This window comes from Furipterus horrens, unplaced genomic scaffold (genome assembly GCF_987537825.1).
Source record: "Furipterus horrens unplaced genomic scaffold, mFurHor1.1.pri manual_scaffold_1, whole genome shotgun sequence".
In the NCBI taxonomy this organism is placed as follows: Eukaryota; Metazoa; Chordata; class Mammalia; order Chiroptera; family Furipteridae; genus Furipterus; species Furipterus horrens.
Window position 1 is genome coordinate 16,545,555 of NW_028327171.1, and position 20,434 is coordinate 16,565,988.

The 20,434-nt window shown below is 37.5% G+C and overlaps 1 protein-coding gene across 1 annotated transcript in view; it reads right to left on the reverse strand.

Moving 5' to 3' along the window:
- The window catches only part of NCAM2 (neural cell adhesion molecule 2), a 421,403-nt gene extending 401,199 nt beyond the window's left edge, over nucleotides 1-20,204 (reverse strand). The window contains exon 1 of the mRNA XM_090270318.1: nucleotides 19,950-20,204. Coding sequence (XP_090126444.1) covers nucleotides 19,950-20,004 — 55 coding nt within the window. The 5' untranslated portion in view covers nucleotides 20,005-20,204. The remainder of the gene's footprint in view (nucleotides 1-19,949) is intronic.
- Between the last annotated feature and the right edge of the window lie 230 nt (nucleotides 20,205-20,434).

The following is a 20,434-nucleotide window of genomic DNA, read 5'->3' on the forward strand; positions in this document are numbered from 1 at the left end:
CACCAAAGTTTGCTGGCAATAACAATGAGATGCTGGGAAGATTAAGCACAATGACAAAAACAAAGTGACCTCAAATATGACTCAAAATCATTTAGACTGAAGGTCTGCATGGGAAGTCTGAATCACTGTGTTTGGTTTTCGCTCAAAAGAGCTGGCCAGGCCTCATTAAAGAACCTGATAAGAAAATATGTTCCACACAACATCAATTTTTGAGCTGAATTACAATTTTAATATTATTTTTCAATAACAAGATGATTGGGAGTGGAAGGCTTGCACCTTTTTTTGAAGGAGGTGTAAAGGGCTCAAACAATATGGCCATTTTAATGTCTATAATGGGAACCCACTATAAACTAGAAAATGTATTTTTAGTCATAGTTCTTCTTTTGAGACAAAGCAAGCTTGAAGTTAACCTACATTCACATATTCTACATAATTATAAAACTGAAAACACACTAGTAAAATAATATGATGAAATGACACATTAGTACTATTTCATGTTTAAAAGTTATTTTGACATATGAGATTTTGGTTATAATTAGAATATTTTATTGAACCTGTCTGCTTATGTGGCTTCTCCAAAGGTGATTCAAAGTTCCTTGACAGTGTTTTGATGGTTAAATCCCTTTCCCTTGGAATAAAATACCTAGTGGATATTTGTACATAATAATGCAAACAACAAACTGGCACATTTAAAATAAATGCATGTGAAATGTTGGCCTAAAACTATTTTATTCCCTAAAATAAAGTGTTTTAAGACTTTCCTACTTAATTTGAAAAGTTGATTTAGACCAAGCCCCAAGTCATGCTTCTTGCTAGGGGTGAATTACTGAACAAGGCCTTTATCCCTTTAAAGAATTTTTTAATTTTCATTTATAAAATAAGAATGTTGATGAAAATAATTTGCAAGCCCTTCTCTTATAAATAAGTATTTCGAGTTTTTCTGTTTTTTACAGGTATTCTTGAAAAACCCCAAACCCAACCATTTCTTTGCTCCAGGGGACAAATGCATGAGCAAACGCAAGATTCTAAGCGGAGAGAGAGAGAGATGGTATAATCTAGGCACTGATAATGTAGGTGGCAGAACAAAACAGGTTGATTCTCTAGTTCTTCCTGAGTCAGAGACTCATTTTCATTTATTATATCAGTCAAATTCTCAGCACTTGCTGCACACTCATATAATCAAATTGCATTCAAGGTTGATACCATATTTTGTCACAAATGGAAATATCATATATTCTTTGTATTATTGCTTTGGGAATAAGTGTATTATTACTGATGCTATCCAGGACTTATAACTCCTTTTATGACCCATGGGTTCAATGGCTTCACAAAGCAAAGATTTGACAAACAGAAATGAGTAAATGAAATAGAAGCCAAAATCCTACACATGAAGGACGAAGAGAGATGGAAGGAAGAGGCAGCCCACTCCAGACTGATAGGTGGCAGGTTTAACAAGCAAAGGCACTCAAGTTCAAGGCTTGCCTTCAGTAGTCAAAAGAAGATTAGATTTCTGCACGCACCTGCCAGAATCTTAGATGTTTATACAGAGGCCTTCACTGTGTTCAGTCGCTTACGCCATCTAGACCATCTCAAGAACACCTTACTCTCTCAAGGCTTCATCCTTGAAAACAGCTCCCCTGTAGGAATGGTGGGCAGAGCACATGTTCTAAAGACAAGGGAGAAGGTGAGGAGCTTCTAATTTCCCGGGTCCAGCTCGCAGGTCCACTTGTGGTCACGTCCTCTGATGAGCTCCTCCAACACTGGCATTCTGTGTGGTCTATTTCCACAGAGTGATCAATGCACAGTGGTTCATGCACTACTGAGTAAGGCTCCACCTCAGCTCCCACTGGCTTTGGTTATTTTCAAAGGTTTACCAATTTCTCCCTCATGACCTGGCTGGTGATGTTACCCCCATTACCTGTACTACTGGATTTCCTAGTTGAAGCTTTAGTCATTTTCAACACATACACATACACGCCAAGGCAGGTCTCCTCCACCTGCATCATAATAAAGGAATCATAAGAGCACTGTCTAAATCTTTCCACATGCAGTAGAGTCAGTAAAGGCTTGGGGGAAGAGCCCAACTTGGGTCCTCTGTGGCCAACTAGACTTCCTTATCTGCGCTCTTTTATATAACCAGTCATTCTGGTGCTCCTGTGCTTACAGCTAAGAGACAGACAGTACCCGCCCTGCTCTAAGATCTGTCCATGGTGGTTTCAGTAGAGATTATGGTGTTAGGGGTGGTAAGGCAGGCTGGCCAATTGTCTCCTGCCCAGAATTACAACACAAGGAAGGAAAAAGTAACCAGCTAAGAAACACCTGACAATCTTCTGTTTTTATCCTTCCCAGTTGCATTCTTCCCTTTTTCAGTGAACGGTAATCTGTACTTACAGTGGGTATATTCTTATTTTCTATGGATCCTTTATTATACACACTTTGAGTCATTAGTTATTGATTTTTTTAAAAACACTTCTTATGAAAACACCCCCTTTTTCCAAGTGCCTGGATTTCAATGCTAAAACTTTAGCATTCAAGGGTATTCCTTCTACCATGCTCCACTTAAAAGTGCTATTTGGGCATCAAAGCCTATAACGACTTCTTGGTTGCCCTCTCTTGCAGTGCCTGTCAAAGCTAGTGGGCTTAGCTCACGGGCGGGAAGTCACAGGCAGAAGGTTGAGATAGCTACAAGGTGATAAAGGCTCAATGTGTAGATATGTCAGAAAAAAAATGAAAACACCCACAAGGAGAGAAAATTCGGTATATAGTTATTATTATGTTTACAGGAAGCAGAAGACTGATGTCTATTTTGAGCTGAGGAAGAAGAAAAGTGGAGGAAAAAAAAAACAAAGAGAAGTCCATGAAAGGGAGACTGAACTATGCACCGAATTCAGGAGTTAAACACTTCTAAATTGGTCAAGTAATAAACTGAGTAATTACCCTTAATTCCTCATTCTGCCTCTCTGGGAAGTCCTGCACCATGATAGTAAACACCTGATTCAGAGGAGCAGGGAGTCTGGATACCATTAAGGCCCAAAATGCCAAACGTACCAGCTGCCATCTGCCCTTGGCAAGGTGTGGGAAAACTAAACAGAATGCAATCAGTGGTGCAGGCACAGCTTTCCAAAACTAATAACTCCCTCAAAATGAGCATTCTGACGTCTTACCAGAGCACTCTTTTTCATAAAGCCAAATTCTCTTTGAAGAAGCCTTTCAAAAAAGCTTGTGAACAAATGATCAAAAATTGGGTAATTATAACTTGGCCTTACAGTCATATTAAAGACGACGGCTTACATTACTTGAACATTTACTATGTAAGTAGTACTATTATTATCCCCATTTTTATTATTATTATTATTATTATTATTATTATTATTATTATTATTATTAACCCCTGGCTGGTTTGGCTCAGTGGATTGAGCGTCGGCCTGCGAGCTAAGTGTCGCTGGTTCGATCTTCCAGTCAGGGCACATCAGAGAAGGAAAACTCTGACTCCAAAAAACCTCCGCTGCCTTGCGGCATACCTCTTCAGGGGAAAGGCTAAGGGAGTAAACCCCGACAGAAAATCCGGAGCCGGAGTCCCTAAGGCGGTTTGACGTTGTAGTCAACACTGGCAACTCCTGCGGCGCACCTGAAGCCAAGCTGTATTGACTCCGTCTTTCCCTTGGATCCTTCAGCTGCGAAGAGAGGGGGGGTCTGCTGCATGGGCAACAGCAGACCCTCCATATCACCCTGCCCAGGCTCTGTAGCTTCAGCTTCACTGGAGAGGACACTCCAGCGTCATCGCAAGATGTCGATTCAACACGGGAGGAGACAGATACCGTGTCACTCCCGAGTCGGACTGCACAACCATTCTTGGCGGTGCAGATAGACTCTTAAGAAGCTACACCATCGTCTCTCGAGACGGACGGCTGCCGACGACGACGACAGATAAGAAAATGAAGAAAGAGAGAGTGAATCACTTGTTCAGGAGAGCAAGTGATTTGAATTCAAGTCTGCCAGATTTCAGAGTCTGCGCTGTCACAGAAGATTATTTTGTAGGCTCAACATGTTTGCATGTCCACAAACAAAAATAAAATACAAAAAAATCTGCTTTGACACTGAGGGAATGTGAAGATATTTAGATATTTAGCTTGTCAGTAGAGATCTAGGTTTCACTGGGTGTGTGAAATAATGTCAGGAATAAAACAGATATTGAATTATTTGCTAAAGATATTATTTGGGCTGCAGAATCCGAATTTATTCACAGGGAACCACCACAAACTCGTGCACAAGAAAGAGTTTCTGCCCAGCACTGAGCAGCCATTGGCCTCAATGCCTGGCTCTGCCATGGGCTGGCAGGACCCCATTTAGTATGCAACCACTCAGCCAAGAGGGCTTCAACAAGCAGCCATGTGATGTGAATTCTGAGCACTTCAGAAACAATTTTGACTGGCATCACCAAACCATAAGGACTAAGAAAAAGAATCAAAGAAACCTTTAAAAACTGGACCACTCAATACCATTTATAGGAAAAGGAAAGCTCCATCCAAATTAGTTTTATTTCCAGAAAATCATAAACCAGTCAATGATCAAGTTAACAGAAACTACCCAATTTGAACATTATTACTTTGTGTAAATAAGTGAACTCAGTTGTCATAAATACCTGCATATATAGAAATGTTTTATATGAAAAACATGATCAACATGTCTCACAAAAGCTCTTTACACAAACAAATGTGTTCTCTATCATCAGGAACAGAAGCACATTATCTACCTAGTAATCTCAAAAAGGACATGGCAATCGACCACTGAGATGCAAGAGAATTAGTGTCTACAATTTGATGACCCAGTCTTTATAGTGGTATCAAAATATGTTAAACAATTTGTTCAGCAGCTTTTAAATAAGAAATGTTATAAGTCAGTTGTGCAGTGCAACGTACAAGAGTATAACAAACACTGTTAGAAACTTAGCAGCCTTCATCGCTTCAGTTACAAATTGGGGAGATGAAAATGAAGAATTCAAGCCTGTGCATGCATTTCAATCACAGCCTCTGAGCTGGATGCAAAGCAACCATGATCCCAATGCCAATTTTATCTATATCCAGGGAATGTGTTTTGATGGAAAACATCATAAATTATGAGTGTTTGTGCACTGGAAGTGTGTTTTAAAAAGGAAGGTGGCAGAGCTGCTTAGCTGTTCGTTTTGGATGACAAAGAGACAACATAGTGTTTTGTAGTCTTGAGAAATTAAACACTGGCTAATTAGTCTCCAGTTATTCGAAGTATGAATAATAAGTCTAATATTATGTCATAGAGTACACTTTCTTCTTAGAGAAAAAAGCAGCAAAGAACAAGTCATTTAAAACATTAATGAATTTCAGCACTAATGAAGCAAATACAGCAAACATTTTGACACATCATGGAATGATGGAATGGCTTTCCAAAGTTTTTATATACGTATTACATACATACACACAATTCTACACAAATAAATATATATGCTTATATATTTGGCCATTCAAAAAAAGCACAATATGTGTGAGAGTACCCGGCATAAAAAAACAAAAACAGAAGCAGATGAAATGGCTATCTAAGAAACAGTAATTACAGACGAAGCACAAAGTTTTATGAGCTAGGGACCTCGGTCTCTATCCTGCCTTTTAATTCACTGTGGAGTCTCAGGAGGAAACCATTGAGAAGCCAGGAAGTGGAGTCATTCACATCTTTGTCTAGTCAGGCGTTAGATTAGGACCCTGATTAGCATGTCTGCACTTTTCAATATTTAACCTGTCTCAGCAGTCAATTTCAAATCAATAATGCTCATTTTTCATTTCAACTTCTCTCCCTAAAGAAGACTCTGGTCTCCATTTCTATTTTTCATCCAACCCTTCCAGAAATCAAATACGTATTTTTCTTGGCCTCCTTAAACTTGGGAAAATTATCATCCTGTCTAGTTTGGAATAAAAATAAATAAAAACAATTAAATATACAATATTTCCTTTAAAAACTTAGCTGCTTTTGCATTATAAGCTTCTGAAGGGCTCATTAGGTTTACACAATTTGTTTTACTCCAAATCTTTTCTCTATTCCTGGCATACATTCACTACAGTCCCCAAATACTGTACAGTGGGAGGCACACAGGCCTTATAATTCAAAATAAGCCTTTATTCAAATACATACCACTCTGGGCACTTCATAGGTATGTGGCCTCAAGGGAACTGTTTTCTCTCTCCATCTCTTAACTTGTTATTTATATTTTTAAGAACGACAACAAAGGGTGTATAAATATAGATATTAAATAAGATCAAGTATTTCTTAGGAGATTGGCCATTCTTAAATATAACAATAGCAAAACTATGCACCGTGTTTCCTTTCATGGTGACTTGGCAGGGAAAGATGACTCTGTGGCCTGCCAGCCTGGGTGCCGATCCCACCTCTGCCACTGAGCAGCTTTGTGAATGTGACAATTTATTTAGACACTTCAAAATCTCTTTGTATCTCCTTCTACAAAACAGAATCAAGCTCATAAGAAAGATTGAGGATGAAAATAGATCCCATACAAAGTACATCAATATGGTATACTCTAAGTGCTCCATAAATATTGACTTTTGATATTGTTTACATTTTTTTTTTTGTCAAAAATGGCCCTTTCAACAAAAAGTAGCCACATTGAACCACGTACCATACCCGTATTCTGCTCCCTCATTCTTCCTTACTAAATGAGCACTGAATTTGATTGGCCAATCATATGCCTCAAGAGAGGCTGATCTCCACCTCCCCAACAGAAAAAAGTTCATCAGTAGGGGACAGTTTGGCACTGTCATCCTCACCAGTGATTGGTTTAGGGGAGTTCGTATCAAACAATTCTAGCCAATGAAAATTGAGGGAAGTCTGCTGGCTGACACAGAGGAAAATATTTTTTCTTTATTTTTTTAAATTAGGCCAGTAAAATAAATATGTATTTCTCTTTCCTAATTTTTGATTTTATAGCATAACATTGTGATACATGACCCTGTTGCAGCCATGTTTCTTCCAGAAAGTCAAGAAAAAATAACAGCCAAAACTGAGAACAAACATGAGATCCAAACCTGTCTCCAGTCTGCTTCTTTTGTGATATAATAGATTTTTATTTTTAGGCCATTTTCAATTTTTTTTCTCTTATTTGCCCCTAAAGGCATCCTATACAAGTGTAATTTCATTATGAAAGTATTCATAAAATGAACCACAAACTGATGACTTACTGAATTATTAATAATTATAGTATTCCATATGAGAGAAGCCATTTAAAATATAGCTAACATTTAAATATTAATATCATATGGTCGTTAATGAATTATACTAACCTGAATAATCAAACTGCCCCACTCTGAAACCACTCTGAACCCTGATAGTTTTCCATGCTCATTAATCTTTTAAATCACTAAAGATTTATTATTTTACTAATTGGTAGTCACTCACCTAAAGTTGAGCCATTCAAAAAAAGTGGCCAGAAAGAACATTAAAACCTGAAAAGGCTACTGCTCCTAATGCTTTCTTTCTTCCTTCAGCAATTCCTTGCTGCTTCAAAGGAGCCATGTTTTAGTCAGCGAAATAAGTTTTGGAATCAAATATTAACCAAATTTGCATTTCAAATCCTTACTTATTAGATGCTGCTTAACCTTCATGAATTTCAGATTCCACATCTGTCATATACAGTAATAGTTCAGAATGTCTATGTATGTTTTAAATAAAAAAATGAGGTAAGCTGTATGAAAAGACCCTGCAGGGTGACTGACATTTTCATCAAAGATTCTCTCCTTCACCAAACTCCAGCCAGACACCCCTGAGCCCTCTTCTCAGGAAGGCCTCAACCTCACCCTACAAAGATCTGAACAAAACACTGACATAATTTTAACAGCTCCAGGGCACATCCCTAGGATGAATCTAACACCTTTTAGTGCCTGAGAAAACTCAAGGCCCCCAACATTTTTTTTCTCTTTCTTCCAGTCAACACCTGAATTTACGATCCCGTCTCCCAGCCCCTTTCTGCTTTTTGTCATTTTTCACTTCTCTGATGCTACTGAGCTCCCACGCACCCGCCACCCAACTCCCTAAACTCCCTTTAAAAGGCCCAGTCACCTCTGCACATATCGAAGTTCAGTTCCTTACCCTACTGAATATAATAATATACAAAATCCCCAATGTCGCTTCCTACTGATTGAAAGTTGTCCTTTACCACTTTAGAATCTGGTTTTGTTTATCTCTGACACTCCCTTCACTTAATTAATTCACCAAATACTTAGAACATGCACTGCTCACTGGAGGCAATGAGGGCTGCCTGTAATCATTCTGTTTTACCGAGTGTCTCCTTCTCCCCTTGTTTGCCTATAACTGTGTAAGACTTAGTCCCACCACAGACTTTGACACCCCCCCCCACCACCACCACCACGTCCTCATTCCCTTTAGCTGATGAATTAGCCTCCTTGAAACAAAAAAGTGATAGATCTTGACTTAGTTTTACTTTCCTTTCTCAGTTTCAATTCCCTGCAGGCCTTTCTGCTCAGTGAAACGTCCTTCGTCCTTCGGAGTCACAATTAGCCCTGTTTGGAGTCACAATTAGTTAAAGACACATTCCACTTCTTATAACAACTTCTCTTCCGCCATCACACTCCATCACCTGAGATCTGAGACTTCTAAATGAGGTACGGAGGGAGAGGCAGCCCAACGGGAAGAGACAAGTGAGAGTTAGCTAGTAAATAGGTCCCCTTCACCAGAGTCAAGGAGTTTAATCCTTTGATTTCCCTGGCAAGAACAAACACAACCTACTCAAAGAAGCCGCCATTCACCAAACAGTCTCTGCATTAATGCACATTGTATAAAGCAAGGTATTTCTTAATAACCTACTTCATTACAGTAGAAATGGAACAGGTACTTGAAAGAGAAATACATTAGCAACTTAGGGTGTTGCATAATTGCTCAGAATTTTGTACTAGCTATTATTTTAATGGGACGACAATACTAAAGTTGAATATTTCATGTCGAAATATGGCTGTGACAGTTTTCAGTAGAGCACAGAGAATAGCATAATATCGTTTAATAACCTACGCTGAGTTTTGTCTCTAAATTGCAGACCACATGCAATCTCGGCAGAGGTAAAATGCATTAGCATGGGAATTGTGAGGGGACTTTGAAATAAAATGCCTTGCATAGATAACCAATTACAGTGATTATAAATTATGTGAAATCTGAGGGGAAAAAAACGAAAGTTAAAATGGATGAATCAGAGGCAGGTAATATCTTTAATTGCAAATGGTGTTTCAAGTTAAAAGTGACATTCTCAATAATGGTAACATTAGTGGAATAATGGTAGGCAGACAAATAAATAAATGATGAAGATATTCTGGGTTACCTAAAAATGTATTCTGTCCAATTAAATGCTCTTATTACTGAAGTCAGACCTAGAGAACATCATCAAGTCATGACAAAACATAGCTATCAGGCAAGAAGGTTATGAGGTTAAACTGAATTTTACTAAGAGAGAGAGAGAGAGACAAAAATCTAAGTATCTATGAAAAATGAGGTAAAGTAATTCTTACTTGTTTCTCTATTCATACAGTTTAGAACTGGCTTCCAATAATCATTGATTGAATAATGAATTTTTAATTAACCCCAGGATTATCTTGATTTTGAGGACTTTAAATACTTGCTCTATTGACCTATCAGACATTTACTACTGATAATATCTAATCTGTTTAATTTTACTTCCATCAACATATATCTCCTTCATATATCGCTATACATTGAAGATTCTGAAACCTCAACTATGTAACCATCACCTACGCTTCAGATAAGGCCTCAAAACAACAAATTTTTTAATTAATTTATTTATTTTAGAGAGAGGGGAAAGGAGAAAGAGAGGGAGAGAAACATCACTGTATGGTTGCCTCTCATTCGCGCCCCCAACTGGAGACCTGATGTGCAACCTAGTCAAGTGCCCTGACTGGGAATCGAACCAGTGACACTTGGCTCGTAGGCCTATGCTCAGTCCACTGAGCCACAGCAGCCAGGGGAAAACAACAAATCTTACAGTAAGCTTTAAAAGTATTTCATTCCCCACATAACTTGCTTTACAGTATATGAGGCAAGGGAGATATCTTTGCTAGTCCTCCTCAATTAAATAATCAATGTGATTTCATTAGTTTATGTATATATATATATATATTCATATATTTTTGAACACCTATCATAGGCATGGCAGTGATATAAACAAATGTTTAAAATAAATACTGACACCAACAGAGCAAACCAAATATTTATCCAAAGTTGAGAGTAAGTATACTTTTAAATAGTCAGCCATTTTGTTTTTCTCCTGCTGGTTAATATTGAAATATTCATTCAGCACATATTTGCTAAGTATCTATTATGTTTCTGGGATACATATATGAATTTACAGTGAATACCTTAATCAAGTACATTCTACCAAATGGAAAGACATTCTTGCTCTCGTGGGGTTCACACGTAAGATCACAATACAGTGACATTTGACATGCAGAATTCAGTATATTACCATCTTCCATTGGACCTCTGGTGCCTTGCACATTGACTGGCATGTAGTAGGCAATTAATGTATATTAGTTGGAAAAAGAAAGATGTCTTCAGTGATAAAATACTTGAGCTGAGTCTTAAAGAAAAATAATAACAATTGTCCAGGCAAAGAAAGGCAGGAAGGGTGTAAACCCCATGGGTTGTGTAGACACAAAGTCCAAGTCTGGGAATACCAGAAACGGCACAAAACAGTCTGATGGGCAAAGCACCAGGCATGGGGTGGAGACAGCAAGATTGTGCAAATAAATAAAAGCCAAAAGTCTTAACAGTCCTAAGTCAGGAACTCCCAAATGACTCAATGAAAGGTATACCTCTAATTAAAACGAGGATGTGCCTGTAAACACAGCCCGAAGGTAACTTTGAGGAGTGTAATGACATAAATTGTGTATTGTACTACAAAGTTATTTTTGAGAATTGCTCCACAGGTATGAGTAAAACATATTTAGGTTAAAGCAGAGACATTACAATAGGAAAAGGTGATGCTTCTAGAATAAAATATTTATTCCAAGCCTTGGTCCTACCAATTTTAATGTTTTTCTTCCTGGGAAAGCTATTTCACCACTTTGAGGTTCATTTTCCTTTTTTCTAAAGCAGAAATAACAGCTACACTTCAGGATAATTGTAGGACTACAATTATAGGTGTTTGATCAAAGTAAATAAATAAAATAAATAAAAACAGTTCAATATCATTGACCAATACTTGGAAAAGTATATGGCATATATTTTGTGCTGTATTTTAATTTTTACATGATCAATGCTTAGCATTTCCTTCATGGATGACACAAAGCTATCACTATGTTATAAAAATGCAACTGCTCTGCTCAGGCAATATGTTCAATATCTGTGATTGATGGTAATAATATTCAGAGAGAAATTAAATATGGGAATAAATATAAAAGTAATCAGTAAGACTACTACCATTGTAATTAGAAAACTGGTTGGGCATGAACAAGTTACAATAACAGAAAAACTGTCCACAAACCCTCACATACAGAGAACAAAGTGTAAGTGTGCTAATTTTCTTAAATTGGAACCTACTTTCTAACACTACAAAGTAGGTCTTAGCCATATTACATTGGTTTATTTTACAAAGAGTGATATTGATGCATAAAAAAAGAATATGCAGTAAAAAAAATCATGATTTAGCACTGGCTGGGTGGCTCAGTTGGTTTGAGCACCATCCTGTATACCAGAAGACCAAGGGTTCGATCCTGGTCAGGGTGCTTTGGCGAGAACCAATCGATGTTTCTCTCTCATATAGATGCTTCTCTCTGTGTGTCTGTCTCTGTCTCTCTCTGTCTCCCCCCTTCTCTCCCTTCATCTCTCTCTAAAATCAATAAATATATATATTATAAATTTTTTAATCATAGTTTATGGGAGAAGAGTAGATTAGAGGTCAGAATATTCAAAACCTCCTGGTATATATAAGCAAGCACTAACAAAAAAATGTAAACATCTTAAATAAAATACTAGCATAGTTAAATCTTTCTTGGCATTTGTGTTGAGCTTCTCTGTCGTCTTTCAAGATGCAAGGCCTGAAGGGCATTCACTTTACGATGAAAACCATGACCCCGGCTATAGCTTTTAAAAACAAAAACAACAAACAAGTAAATAACCAATTGATTTTAATACAGGAGAAAATGACTTCCCAGTTTCTTCAGTTCCACTCTCAACATTGCCAGATACATTATTGTGGAAATCAAGATCGTTCTTAGAGGTACAAAAAAACCCTAATTCTTGCACTAAAGTAAGGCACTTGAGTTGATTTTTCATATATTTCGTTCCTCATAGATTCCTAAAGCTTTCTCTGTAACTGTGAGAACGCTTGCTCTAGATGACTTTAAAAAAGGAACATAAGAAAATCACATAGGTATGAACACAATTCTTGCCTCATTCCCCTATTTACCAATAATGCATGAGGTAATATGCATCAGAGAAACACACACTGAAGCAGAGAAGACTGAATTATTTCTTAAATGTATTTGATGTTCACTGGCTAGAAATGAGGGTGTCAACGACAGAACACACTTAATAGCTCTGGTCAAATCAAACTCTCAATCTCAAAACATCATCTATCACCTATGATTTTATCAGGATTAAATGAGATGAGTGAAAATGCCCAGCTTAGTTCCCAGACACAGAGTAAGACCTCAAAAATAGTAGGTCTCTCAGATACTATTAGAACATTTTCCACTCTATATAGTCAACATCAGATGTATTTTTGTTTTAGTTAGTTTTTTGAGGGCTTTTTTTTTTATATTTTGTCGTGTTTGTTTTGTTCTTAGTGCCCCAGAATAAAAAGAAAAAAAAAAAAAAAGAAAAAAGAAAATCTGTGGATAAGCACAGAAAATGAGTGAAGAATATATAATGAAGGCAAATTTTACCTATATGCTTCTGTGATTTTACCCAAAATGCAAAGACATATGCTAAATAATATTAGAGTACAGTCAGGAATGGGAGAATGAGATAAAGACAGAGGTTAAATACTAAAAGAGGAAAATTCTGAAGAAATGACAGATAAACTGACACTTCTATCTAGATTTTCCATGGATACCTCAAACTCAACATGTCATTGAGAAAATTATAAATGAAAAGGAAAAAAAAAAAAAAAAGAAAAAGAAAAAAGAGACCCTCCCTAAATAGCGGTTTTCTTTATTTCACTATTTCTATCAAGATAGAACCATTCCTTCCATCAAATAGGCTTAGAACTTTGGGCAGCACCTTCCCCACAATGTCCCAAATCAAATGTGTTACTAAGACCCGTTAATTATTTTATAGAAACATGAGTGATGCCCACATATGTTTTTTTCTTTCTCTTATCCACCTCCACATGGTCAGTAGATTTAGAACCAAAACAAAACTTTAACCATGTCACTTTCCTGCACAAACAATGGATCCCAAAAATCTACACAAAAATTCAAACTCAGCTTGGCCTCAAGGCCTTTCTGCCTCCCAGTCCCACCAAATATTTCCATAATTGAGTCCAACAACTCACCCTTCCAAACTCTTAACTTAAATTGGGTTCTTAGTACTCTCTCAACACCCCTTGCTTTCCTGCAACTTGGTCACTCGTTTGCTTTCTCCTTACATTATTTTCTCCATTTACTCTCACCATGCTGAAACCTTGTCTGATTCAGTGAGTGGCAAGGTGGTGTCCTGGTTTAAAAGCAAGACTTTATACATGTCTTGAGTTCAAATCTTTGTTTCCTGCTGTGCAACCTGAGACAATTGCTTCAATTTTCTATGCCTCATAGCCCTGAAGTGTAAAGGGGCAATAATTACATGCTATTAATAATTTGAGGGCTCTTATACATATTAAGCTAGTTGATACATGTAAAGTGCTTATAATAGAACCTGGCTATTAGTACACTATGCTTATTTGGCTTTATAAATTTATATTTTTTGTCTTCTCAATTATCAATGTTGAGTTCTATGCATAACCCATTCCCACACACACGCATTTCAAACAAATACATTAAATATATTAAAACATAGGCATTGAACTAGAAGTGAGAAAATTTAATCCTAATTCCAGACAATTACTACCTGTAACTGACATACAAAAATCTAACAATTCCTCTGTACTTCAATGTTTTCATTCATAAAATAAAGTTAATAGTCATTTGGATTCTTGATGATCATTAGTTATAAGGTGGTTAAAAGCACTTTGAACAAGTTGTCTACATGGTTATAAAATGCCGGCATTGTATTTATTTTAAGGTCCAAACAAGTATTTGCTAATTGATTGACAATGTAATACAGAATTAAGTATCATCATTACTTTGAGCTGAAGCAATGTTAGATTATTTTTTTAATCTATAGAAAAGTTTGGTGTTCAGGGACCAGAATTAAGAGTTTAGAGACCAAAGCTCTAGTTATTAACTTTTTACTTTTCTATTTGACCTTTAGTAAGTTGATTATCCTAATCATGTGCTCATTGGTTGTTGGCGCAGAGACTGGAGGTAAGATACAAAAGAAGCCTCTTCTTCAATATCCTTTACTGCCATCTGCTGGAAAATTGTGACAACAAATATGTATTCTATCACCATGGCTATCAATGGCACCCCCTAGAGTAGTTCATCACACAACCAATACAACCCTTTCTAAGAATGCTGCCTAATAAGGTGTCTGAGACACCACAGACATGTAATAAATGTTGAATGAATGAGTAAATAATGAATGAGCCACCATCATCAATGAATTAGATTATCTCTACCCCATTATTTTTTTCTAATCACAGAGAAGCTTATAATGATTTTTAAAAATTGAATAAATGAGATGTTTTTAAACTACAGGCAGATTCATCTGTATACATATTCCACCAAATATATAAACAATGTCTGGCAGAGTGGTGTTGACATTTTGCAAGATGTTTACACATATCTATAATCACAATTGCTCATCATGGCAGTACAGCAAGATCAACCAGGCAGATATATTACATGAGATTTTCAAATGAGCAAATAATGGTTTAAGTCGCTTGTCCAAAGTCAAGGGACTCTTCTTGATCTAGGTCTTCTGATTTCAAATCTAATGTTCTTTCCCTTTCCCTACTTGCATTAATAACAAGATGCAGCCAAGATACTTTTGATCAATTGGCCTGAAATTCTTCACACTCTCATCTGTTGATTTTTATGCTAATAAATACTCTAAAAGGTCTCAATCATCTCTCTTAACTATTGTTAGTGGCATAAGTTAATAGGTGAAACTAGAAAGTACACTGATAGCTATTTGGTATCTGAATTATTATTGTAGTTGTAATTGTAGTTAAACATTAAAATATTTTAAAAGATTCCATATAAAGCACTTCTATTTGCTGAACAATTAAAGAGAGCGTGGCTCTATGAAGCTAAGGGACATTACATTTAATAAAAGCATAAAAGTACCACTTGCATCTTAAAGTGCTCTCATATCAGATAATTTGGAAAATTAAAACTAATTTATAATCTTTTAAATAGGCTTATCTTCAATATAATTGGGATAGTATACAGAGCACAAGTAATTTAGAATCTAGGTCAATAAACTTGAAAAATAAAGACACTCCCTTCACAAGAATATTAAAATTATTAAATTAACTTTGCATATACCAACACCCAGAGGATTAATTTTATTTTGGACCCAAATAACAAAAGCAATTCAGACTCGCTCTACCACTTATCAAGCACCTTCTTCATGCTCTGGAAAGTTCACTGCTATGAGAGATGACCCTGAAAACAGATAAATTAAAATCATTTTCCAAAAAGAATATTAAAATTATTAAATTAACTTTGCATATACCAACACCCAGAGGATTAATTTTATTTTGGACCCAAATAACAAAAGCAATTCAGACTCGCTCTACCACTTATCAAGCACCTTCTTCATGCTCTGGAAAGTTCACTGCTATGAGAGATGACCCTGAAAACAGATAAATTAAAATCATTTTCCAAATGTCAAAAGCCAGAGAAAGCAGCAGGACTGGTAGTTCCAGGGCCCTTCAGATTGACAACCCGGTCTCCCTTCACACTGCTCCCTCACAAGGAAACAGACAAAAACAAATTCCACTCTTCAGCTTGGTTACCAGCCTCCTCTCTGGTAGACCATTTCTTAGCCCCATTATGAACTAGTTCTATGTGTGAAAGACAGCCATTTTATTTACTAAATTATATGAAGTTTGACTTTGTTCTTGTACTGAATGAGGTTCTTTTGTTCTATTAATTGCTTTCTAATAGGATATTACTTCTGGGAGAACATTAGTCCTTGTGTCACTGAAAAGACTCATTGGGCAACGGGAACCCACCAACTTCCCTTCTTGCTCTCGGGGCTCCAATTCAGCCTTAGAGCCAAAGTGACCAAATGCTCTGCTTAACTCCTTTGACATAAAGCAGAGAAGGAAACCCTCTGGGTTATTCACTGACAATAATAATACTAATTTACATAGCCTATCTCCTCAAAAGACTAATGAATATGGAGTTAACACAATAGACACCTAGCAAAAAGATACTGACCTCAAAGAATTACACCAGGAGAGATTAGAAAAAGGATGTATAACACCCTACATGGAAGACAGGTTTATGAAGACCTTCCTGTAGACCTGACACTAGTAGATACCCATACACTTGTGCTTTATTTTTAAAAGGTACACTTGTCTAACGAATAATGACATCACCATAAAGAGTGAATATAAGTAGATGCCTATAAGTTAAGTCATTAACGGGGCAATTCACTCCTTTCCCCCCAGGATTTTGGCTTAGGTAAGTGTTTTGATGATGTATGGTTGAACTGGATTGAAAGATAGATGAATAGTTCTGTTTCACCTTACATATTTGTACAAAAATGTTTCTGTGTTATATATGTGAACATCAACTAATAGACATTAACCATACTTGGGTAATTTTTTAGAAGAAGAAGAAAATTATTTTAGAAGTTAGAAAGGCTTCAGGAAAGCAACACATTTGTACTACAATTTGGGAATCTGAATTTACAGAGATCCAAACAGCAAATGCACTGTGAACCACAGACTCAAGTTATCACTTGAGATTTACAATGACAGAGGATGTGACCAAGTTTTGAATACAAAGGAAAAATAATTGCAGAAGTTAGAGTTACAGAATCTTCTTTCCATTGACAATTACATTCAGACTTGACAATTAAAGCCCAAACTTACTTCATTAGATATTCATCTTATAGAGGAAATAGGCAGCTTTAAACAAGCATCTCTGCTACAATAGAAAAGCCTCTCTCTACAGTAGGACAATAACATTGTGTTGAAATTTAGAAATAGAACTATTAGGCCGTATTAGTAATTATATTATTGGCATCCACTTAAGTTAGTCAGTTTTTCATTTCTGTCATTTTCTCCTAGTCAACTGCTGCCGTTCAAAACGTTTTGACTGCTTAAAAGGAAATACATCATCGTTGCCTTTCCCCAGTCGAACTGCACACCACTTTCCAAAGCAATAGCTTCAATCATGCTTCATAAAATCCCCTGCAAGTATAATGTTGGAAACATAAATCAGCAAGCTAGGATTTCAGTATTTCTAAGGCAAGCCCAGGGATCACTGACTGGAGGCTTTCCCATGGCCCCCTTTATAAAAGAATAAACAAAATTATGAGTTATACTAGATTCATTTTTTTTTTTAACTGCTCTCAGTGGTATGTCTGATACTTGGTGCTACATCCTTAATTGGAGAACAAAACACTAGCATAGAGGAATTGGATGCCTGGATCAGGCTTGCTCTTTCTAAGCACCTCTGACTTCATTAGGACACACAGCACAAAGTACTACATGTTCCATTTCACAAAAGCTAGGTCTTTCTGATGGGCATCTATGGCTCTGTGAGTGTCATGCATTTTTAAATTGTACTAGATAGAGAGATCTTTAGAACTATGCTCTCCACCTTCCCTGTTTTATTACAGTGAATATGGGCTCCCCTTCAGTCACGCTTCAGCCTTAGAACTCTTCTTTACACTGGCCCTGTATTCTGAAACATAAATTATGTGAATTGCAATTTCAGATATGTTACATATACATATTCACATTATATATGTCTATGTGTACTGTTTAACATTCCCAGGTATCCCCCACATTCCAACACACTTAATATCTACAATGGTAAATTCACAGACTCTACAACTGAGACATTGTTCTTCTCCAAATCAGTGACAATGTAATCATAAGTCTGTATAAACTTGCTTTCTATTATGCTCCCATCTTGTTCCACACTATCTACACTTGGTTAATTGCAGTGGTATTTTAACTGCAATTTACAGGGACTGCTTCTTAGTATTCAGAAATCCCTGTCTACATTATAAATGAACAGTTAAACATAATTAGCATCTCTCCAAAAACTGAAGCAGCATATTTATAGGGTATAAATATATGTGGATTTTTCCTGTAATAGTGACTGAATAAACCGATTGAGCTAATAGTAGCTTCAGATGGACCTATCTGCAATTTTTCTACGACTGAAATTTTGCATACTCTGTATTATTAAGGGAAAATAAGCAGCAAGAACCTTACCAAGACACTTTACAAACTAGAGCAATATCCAGTGTTTGAATTGTGAACATAAAATCTGCATCCAATCGTGTTTCATCAGACATTAACATTATAGCTTTAGGAAGGAGAAGGGCAGAGAAAGGAAGGTTTCATATCCAAAATGTCAAGCCCTGCTGAAGAATGATAGAAGGACCAGTGACTGTGGCAAAGCAGAAATAACCATTTCAGGCTTAAAAAATGGAGTTCTACTACCCCCTGCTGGACCATATGACTTACGCAGAAGAGGCTAAAAAATGCTTAGAATTGAATATAGTGGAGATATTTCAACTTGTCTTATAATTTATATTTCCTCAAAAAACAATTTAATGCTATGCAAATAATGTAACATTCTCTGCAACTGTCCCACATTACAAAATCACCGCTATTTTATTCTCCTTCAAAGACTTCACCAATGCATGTTTAACATTTCTCTGTGTGTGTGTGTGTCCCCAATTAAATATCCAAACTTATCTGGTTAGTTGAAAATGCCTCCATTTATTATAAATATGTTTTGTGAGAATGTGAACTACCTTAAAAAATAAAAAAAATAAAAACAACAAAAATTCAAATCTCCCTCTATATAGACAAACAGAGGTAGCTCCCACAAATTCTCAATTATTCTAGTATGCTATTCGTTTTTTTCCTTAAGAAATAAAATCTACCACCAGTTCATCATAAGCTTTAAAAAAAAAACCCTTACAGATCTAATAACATTACAAAAAAATTTCACCCCTGAGGTATTAATGGGGGGTGGGGGTGAAAATGAATGACTGCAACACATCCCTAGTTTTATCCATTTGCTTCCTTACACACAAGATTCACAGCCCCTCTATCCTCTCTTAGTTTTCAGCATAAATAAGCCATCATCGTTCACTTCCCAGTCAGGAATTAGGGTCTTGGGAAAGGAGGGGGTGTCTAGGAATTGCATTACTTGCACACAACACCTATTTCCCAAACGAGTTGAATGCTGACAGTTTTTGCAGCTTCTGTAAAACAGCATCGCTCCCTTTCCTTCCGCAGCCACATATTTACCTGTTAATACACACCAACATACTCATCCCATTTTTGATAATGAAACCAGAGAAAGCCAAGATCCCAGAGGAAAAAGGAAAAAGAAAAAAAAAAAAAAAAGGCAGTTTGCCTCAATCTTCTGCTCACGGATGCCCATCTCCAATTCTGTATTTCCTCTTATTTAAAATACAGATGCAATTGATAGCGGCAGCTAAAGGAAAGAGCGAACATAATAGCAACAACAGTAACTATAACTTTAGTTCTTTCATTTCCATCTTCTGGTGCCTCCCTCTGCCGCTCTCGGTTGGGTGGAAGGGGGAGGGAAAGTAAATGCAATAAAGCACCACACTCCTACCTTGCCCGCTACTGACAAGCAACCCGAGCAAGTAGAAGGAGAGGAGGAGGCTCATGTTCGGGACGTGACACCGGTGGACACTTCCAAAGTTATTAAGTCCAGCCTGGAGACAGAACCTTCCGCTGCCACGGCCGCCTCTGCTAGCGCCGCCGCCACTCCCGGGTGCCCCAGCCGCCCGCAGCCCGCGCGCTCCTCCTCGCAAAGTGACTGCAAGCTCCGCTCCTTGCCGCACTATATCCAGGCGGCGGCGGCGGCGGCGGCAGTAGCGGCAGCAGCAGCAGCAGCAGCATCGGCCGTGGAGACGGCAGCAGACTCAGGCGGGGAGGGAGGCGGGGGCGGGGGCGCGGGGAGGGGAGGTGCGGCCGAGGCGTATCCCTCCGCGCTGCACCGCGTCTGCTTTCTCGAGGCGCGAGGCCCCAGGATTCGTCCGCAGTCGAGCTCGGAGACGCGGGTTCGGTTCCCGGTGCCTCCAGTTAGAGGGGCTG